Below are 7,477 nucleotides of genomic sequence, written 5' to 3'. Positions count from 1 at the left end.
GTTTTAATTCAGGCTGTTGTGCATCACACTCTGAACTAGTACAACCGGATGGGTTTCACCCGCACGCTGATTCCTTCCAGCTCACTGCGGCTCTCTGCACTGCACAGCTCACACCAGAGAAGGAGCGCCACGCACAATCTAAGAACCTGCCTCAAGTCAGGCAAAAGCTTCTCTGAATTCCCGCATACGATACATAAGGCCACACATCGTTTTGGGCTAATCCCTTACTGTCATGATTACAGCAGCAGTGACGCGTATTCACATCTATGAAGTGTAAAGAAAGAGCAGTTTAGCCGAACACCTAGCTGAATCACAGTCCTACATTAAAGCTAGGATTGCTTTTGAACATCAAGTTCTTTTAATTTTCAAAGATACTTCACTACAAAGCAATACAACAGGTGTTGCTGCGTCTGAAACATGCTCTACGAATTGATCCAGAAGACTATATATGATACAGCAGCTGTAGTGTCTCTCTTCCCCTCCTTACTGAGCCCGGAACACATTTACAGAACGAGTACCCCCTGATCACGGAGCCATCGCCAGCACAGACCTCTGCTGTCCACCTCCTCTATTCCCAGACGAATATCTTCTTTGCTTTGAACCTACGTTTCTACGTCCCAGGTGCCTCTAGAAGGTACTGCTGGAAGCCGTGGTCGTAAGGCGCCTTCCAATGTAAATCCTGAGGACCAAGAACACACACTGGGTCAGCGAGCGCTGCGTTCCTCGTCAGGTTACCAGCGATGTCATTTCCAGCAGGAGCAGCAGCGCCAGCTAAAATTAAGCAGGCAAATCAAGTGACCACTATAAAGGGCGGTTTTCAGCTGCCGGTGACTCTGTGCGTCCCCTGTAACAAACCTCCCTCGACGCCACGGGTGAGCGACTCCGCGTACGCCGTTTGGTCTCAGGAATGTGAGAGTCGGAGACAAGCACGGGGTTAACAGGGACACACTGCTTCGGGAGGGCTCCAACTCAGATGGTTTATTACCTTTTTCCTTTTGCTATCTTAAGTTTTCCCATTTGCTAAGTACCTCTGCAGTTTGTAACACACTCATTTTACTGTCACCTTCATGTACTTCTTACTCTTTCTCTGGTCGCTATTTCCCAGCTTGGTACACTCTCCCAGCTGCCCTGCGCTGCCTCTGCTATTCATGTACTTCTTGTAGCTTAAAGAAATTATTATTTTGAAGTGTAACTGTTCTGCTGAAACTACGTTAAGCACTTTCCGAAGATGTGACTGTTACTCACTCATTCTGGAACTGGAATGAAACAAGTTTGCAGCAGTGGTGGAAGTGACCACGAAGGAAGTACTTGCATCACCAAACATGTTTATTTTGAAAGGAAAATCCCCGCTGCTTTTATTCTATCTGTGCAGTTCCTCATTTTAATTTTGGAAGGAGTTGGATTAGTTTCATGTTACTTTTCCAGTATTACACAGCCGAGATACTGATTTGTGTACAGGAAGATAACCTGTGCCCTCCTCCCCCCAGAACGATGCATACCGCAGGGACCACACAAGATTCGGGCTGTCCCTCCTGGCAGTTACTGCGGCTGCGCAGAGTCCCCCTCTCCCCCTCGCTCTCGGCTTCGGAGCCTTCGTAAGGTTCAGGATTTATGCAAGGCAGCGAGCAGAGAAAGAGCAGGACTGGAGCTAACGGCAGGTTCCTTGGAAAACAGGCGTCACCCCACAACTCGTGTGGCCTCCCCTGAGCCCCGTGCGGCAGCGTACTCCGAGGGGAGAGCGGCCGCAGGCGTCCGCGCTCTCAGCGTCCTGCGCTGCTGCCACAGGACCTGCCGCACCCGGGCACAGGCAAACTCGATCCTCACCAGAAGGCATCTCAGCTCTTCCCTTCCGTCTGTGTCCTGTAGCTGTTTCTAAAGGAGGATCATCTAACCCCTCAGTCACCTAGAGAAACCCATTCCTGTTTTGTTTGGTGTCCCTGTCCCTCCCAGCTGTGAGGGGAATTTTAAAATACGTTAGACAGTACTTTTCTCCTTTGTGATTTCTAGCGAGATTAAAACTCATCTCTCTCATGGAACAAAGCATTGCACATGTACAATTACAGTCCATATACATAACACTACTAATTTCACTGCCCCTTAATTATTTTGAAAAATTCTCAACTAGTGAGGAAAGCAGAAAAGGAAAACTGGATACGTTCAGCAGTACCACAAGCTGACAAGTAGAAAGCACTTCCCCACAGAAGGGGGACACAGTCACTCAGGAAGTGTAATACTCATCTTTCAGACACAGAGGGAATTGGGAGTCAGAATTGGGCCTCAGACAAAACAGGCTTAAAAAAAAAAATATTTTTTTTTTTTTAAATTGAAACTCACCCTAGTCCAATGGCAAGCAGATGAGAAAGCAGCAGAGATGGAAGAAAAACCTTCAAAAATTCTGCGGAGAATATCCCCCCTTTCTTCATTACACTGGTATTTCTCATGCTGAGAGTAGCTGTGCGCCTGGGATGTTTAAAAAGGAATTCCCTGGTTTTGAGGAAGAAAACACAGTCACAGCATTAATGGATACGTGTTTAGACTCGCGGAAGCAAAAGCCGCATCGGAGTTCACCCAGAACCACTGACAGCACTCACTTGGGTGGGATGTTCTCCGGCCTGCTGGACCAATCCCATATCCAATCTGCATTCTTCTTCAGGAGCCGTTCTACTTCTTTCCTCCTTTCAAGAAAATCTTCTTCAGACTGAAACAAAGAGCTGTTATCAAACAGTGCTTCACCCATGACAGGTAGGAAGCTCGAACTGCAAAACAAAGCTCCTGCTCTGCACATGCCAGGCTGCCTCTTGAGCTCCCTCGCCCGTCTCTTCCCACTGTGGACTCTCCGTGTCACTTGTGCTGAAGTATCCAGATCCTAGGAACAGCTATAGGCAGGGCGAGGAGAGATCCGTCTTCGGAGCGGGATGTGACCATAGCCCATATCCACATCCCCCGTTTGCTTCAGCAAAGGCTGCCCTGGAGACCAAGTGCCGGCGCCTGCGTCTGACCCTTACGTACAGGATCCGAAAAGATCTCCAGCTCACGCGTCTGATGGCACTTGGCAGAAGAAACTTTTTGCCTGCATCCAGAGCTGGCTGGAGGTCACGCTCACCTGAAGATCCTCGGGCAAGCTCACACAAGCCAAGTGAAACTAATTCTAGGCTTGTAAAGCTCCCGGCTTTGGGGGCAGGATTGGGAATACAGGTGAAGGGAGCCCAGACCTATCTGCACACATCTGTGCAGAAGCGCGTGCCCCCCCCCCCAAACAGCAGCTCTGTTTTCAAGTGAGTTACAGCACAAATGCTAAATAAGAATATAGTCGGAGCCACGTCTTTTGCTAAAAATAGTATCCGATCATAGAATGAAAATAGCTATATACGCACACACTTCAGAATGGAAATAAAGGTGCCCAGGCAATAATTCTGACCATTTTCTAACTTTTGATTATTCTCCAAGTTTAACTAATGATCTTTAAACATATGAAGGGTTTTCTGGAAACACAAAATAGAAATAATAATTTCCAGTAACGTATTTAGCTAACCTAAACATGGCAATGCGTTCAGCTAGATTCCCGCAGGAGTTGTGGAGATGATGGGAGAGTTTCAGATAAAGGAAGAGGCAGTGGGACAAAGCACATTGAGTGTAATTTTGAGAACTGATTAAATCTCTGTATTATTGGTACAGCTGTGCAATTTAGAAACTGCATGATGGTGAAAGCCCAGAAGGTTAAATACTGTGCAAACAGCAAACGCAGACTTTGTTTTAAGAAGTTCATAACACCGGGTAGAAACAGATAATCCGCGAACTAATACAGACAGCCAAGGAATCAAGGAGACCCCAAGGTGAGAAAACCCAGTGCGCACTCAGCTACAGGTGGTAAACAATAGTAATTGAAAAAGGGAGGTGAGGGAAGAAATGGGTTTTTAAAGTAAAATGTAAGGGTCCCAAGGTCTCACTAGAATTAAAGAAATAACATTGCACATGGGAGCGCAAGTAGCTGTTAGTGCTGGTAACTTTTGCCAGTTTATCAAACATGGCTATTTCTTTTCATGCAGAGGCTCCAAGCGAAATATAATCTTGATTTCTAATTGCTAACTGCTAACCCTGTAGGAACTGGTCACAGGTACGGAGTGTATTTCAATCTAACAAGAAAATAGTATCTCTTTGTACATAGACAGTGCAGGGAAAGTGATGTACCCATGACAATAGAGCAAGTCTTTGGAAGAGCAGAGAAATTCACTTAAATACTTTTGATACTTCACTCTTCAAAATGTTTTGTAAGCAATTCTTCTCATATCTAATTACAGTGGTATCTAATTATAGCGAAGACTTAATATTTTAGCCTGTCATCATGCAATAAGCTATATATACATGGTTAATACAGAGTATCCTTTTTCCCCACTATTTTCTCAAATGTATTTGCTGATTTTCTTTGTAAACAAACGTACAAAATGAAATAAGACATAACAGTGAGTTTGTCAAACAGCATGTAGAAATGTTAAGTACTAGTTGTCAAATGAACTGGAACCATAAAGCTATGGCAGTGTTTTGAAAATGTATGTTATTGGCCATCACATTTAAGTGACTCTAGAAGTTCTTGCTGCTGCGAAATTCAGGTTTTAATTTCATAATGCACCAGTGGTAGTGCATTTAAATAAGATTTCACTGGGGGGGAATGCACGAAACATGCCAAGCTGACAGGCAAAGGTGGAAGAGGAAACTCCTGCATGGCAAGTTGTCCACAGAACATTAACGCTCACCTCCACAACCATGCATCCATCTACCCTTTTGATGCGTTTCCTATACATCTTAATCCAAAACCCAGTTGTCTCACAATCTGTTAGACTTACATCACAATCAACCCATTGAGTAGGGAAGAATAATGCCCACACATCTCAGGATCACCAGAAGTTGGAGGCTTAGCAAGGTGCTGACTCCCGCTCTCTCGAATTCTAGACTAGGGTTATCTTCTGCATTACCCTCTTTCCTAAAAGCTACCTGTAGGATGTGAAGGTTGGCCTTTTCAACTTGTGGCTGGGAAGAGGCATTTGAGAACCCAGCCATTTTAAAAGACAACCGATTAGGGTACTTAAATCCTTTTGAAAAATCTGAGGTTACAGATTTTAAAAAAAAAAGTATACGCAAGTCAGATACAAACACAGAAAGTCGGATTCTGCAAAGATTATTCTAATTTACTAAGTTATTTAAGTCTCTACATTAGCAGTTTCACCTTTTATTTCCTAATACTGGTTTTCAAACAATAAGAGTAAGAAATTCTTTCTCCCAAAACAAGATGAGATTTTTACCTGAAAGCTATTCTTTTCTCCGCTGCTGTGACTCTCTATTTCCAAAGCTCTGTGACTGTCCTGAGGTGTCTGGGAACGAGGAGGGCTTGATAAAGAGAGAAGTGCAAGTAAGAAAGAACTCATTAAATTTTTTATGATTTTGTTTATGGTACAAACTAAAAGCTGGTCAATGAAGCTTGTATGCACGGTCCTCCTGAAGAGCTATGGTGCCTTGCCCATAATTTAAGAGATTAATCTGTCAATGGGTGATTTAATCCAGCCATCGCATTCAATTAATCTTTGGTTTTCTAACAATCTGCCAAGAAGCTTGCTGCACAGAGCTGTTTTGCAGCAGTGCAGAGATATGATGAGAGGCTGCATGATGTGGCCCATGTTACTTACTAAACAACAACGGGCAGCAGATGATGAATAGAAGCGGGGTTTGGTTTGAAGTCAGACCAGGCAGATAAGACTAGGAAGTTCTGCATCCCGCTGTTAAACTTCAGGCTGCAGACTCCACAGCCCATCAAAATGAAATAAATTAATTGATGACACTGACTGACAACTTGCATCAGATGTAAGCTGTCTCGTTGTGTTATACCCCTAGGAATCTGTTATGTTCTGTAAACTAGATACAGGACAATTCTTGAGCAGCTACCTAAGAACTAGTAACTGACATACCTCATTACAAAACACAAGTTTCTTTTTATCACCTTTCTCTGACATTCCCATTCCAGGCAGCGCTGTCAGTAGCACTATATGCTCTTAGGAGCTTCACTGACACCGCTTGCCCAAGGGCTGATCCTTTAGAATGACAGCCACAGACGGCTCCAGAGTGGTTTATTTACCAAAAGAAGCAGCACACCCGTGGGAAGTTCAGCTGCTGCTGCTGGGCTTATCAGGATACACCACAACCCCAAGCTGGCATCGTCACGAGATGCGAGAAGTCTTCTAGAGTCCTCTCCCCTGTAACTTCTTTCTGGTTTCAGGACAGGCTTCTACCCAAGCATTACTCTAACATTTAAATACCAATCTTTTAAATATGAATTTTTCTCTTCCTCTCTGCATGTGTGTATACGCACATGCATATGTGTATACACGCACCTCTGTAAGCATTTCTTTGCCTTGTAGGCATAAAAATGACTTTGTGTAATCATGATCTTTGCTTGCAATAAAGCATTTTGTTTACCTGTCGCAATGCGAACTTTCTCTTGAACTGCTTCTTCCAGACTCATGCTGAGCATCCAGGAGTATTTTCTCCATGTCGCCATTGTGAATGGAAATCGAGGCTGGTACTTGTTCTTGGCCGGTCGGAGTGGCAGTGTTTCCGCTGCCATTCCCATTACTGCTGAAGTGGAGCTCTACCCAGGAACCTGTTTGGCACAATTGAAAACAGAACCAGAGTAAACCAAGTGGTTTTGCACAAAAGGCGTGTAAAATATGAGACTGCTGACCCTCCCCAGCGTGACGTTACAGTATGGCACACAGAAGTACCAGCACTGGCATCTCGGCTAATAAACACGATGAAATGCCAGAACGCGGGGGCGCTTTTGTTAGTGAGCTGGAAAGTCTCACAGAACCGAGAAGAAGCTGGTCAGTACGTTGTGTCTCTTTCTGCAGCTGAAGATCTTATTTCGGGGTAGGTTTAATTTTTATTGTTCAACATAGGTGGTAGCCAAATAAAATAATCGCAAGGACTTTCTCTGCCAGTTTATTTACTCATTTATTCAAACTATTTTAGGCTCAAGAATCCAAAAACTGTGTTTTGTTTAGCCTTTTTTCAGTAAGCATTTTTAGGTGTTACTGTTAAGCAATAGAGGATATGAGGCAACGACCAGATCATGTGTTTGCTACTCGCAGTATATTTAACACGGACAGTCACATGTTGCTTTGTTTTTTTAAGAGTGTGCTGAATAACAACTCTCTTCTGAGCGAGGAGCAACCAATGCACAAAAGGATCTGTATCTGTCGTCTCATTTATAAATCAGCTCAAGGGACAGATAGTATTTGCATTATATAAATGTCAGAGGAATTTACCTACGTAACATGTTTATGCGTGTGAACAAGAGCAGACGCAGAGAGATGTATTGTGCCCATCCTAGAGCAGTTTACAGGAAATAAAAAACCAGTAAGTACAAGAGAAAGTGGGCAGGTGAACTGCCCAAATACTGGTGAGCACAGCAGAAAGGATGTCTAAGGCA

At 44.1% G+C, this 7,477-nt stretch overlaps 1 protein-coding gene across 1 annotated transcript in view; it reads right to left on the bottom strand.

Moving 5' to 3' along the window:
* Window positions 1–627: 627 nt before the first annotated feature.
* Window positions 628–7,477, bottom strand: part of BNIP3 (BCL2/adenovirus E1B 19kDa interacting protein 3) — an 8,233-nt gene continuing 1,383 nt past the window's right edge. Inside the window, exons 2-6 of the mRNA XM_009892741.1 lie at window positions 6,466–6,649; window positions 5,298–5,382; window positions 2,592–2,698; window positions 2,335–2,484; window positions 628–679 (exon numbers count right to left, since the gene is read on the bottom strand). Of these exons, the coding sequence (XP_009891043.1) occupies window positions 628–679; window positions 2,335–2,484; window positions 2,592–2,698; window positions 5,298–5,382; window positions 6,466–6,649 (578 nt within the window). The remainder of the gene's footprint in view (window positions 680–2,334; window positions 2,485–2,591; window positions 2,699–5,297; window positions 5,383–6,465; window positions 6,650–7,477) is intronic.

This window comes from Charadrius vociferus, unplaced genomic scaffold, assembly GCF_000708025.1.
Source record: "Charadrius vociferus isolate BGI_N301 unplaced genomic scaffold, ASM70802v2 scaffold38, whole genome shotgun sequence".
Taxonomy (NCBI): domain Eukaryota; kingdom Metazoa; phylum Chordata; class Aves; order Charadriiformes; family Charadriidae; genus Charadrius; species Charadrius vociferus.
This window is presented reverse-complemented; position numbering and strand designations above follow the sequence as displayed.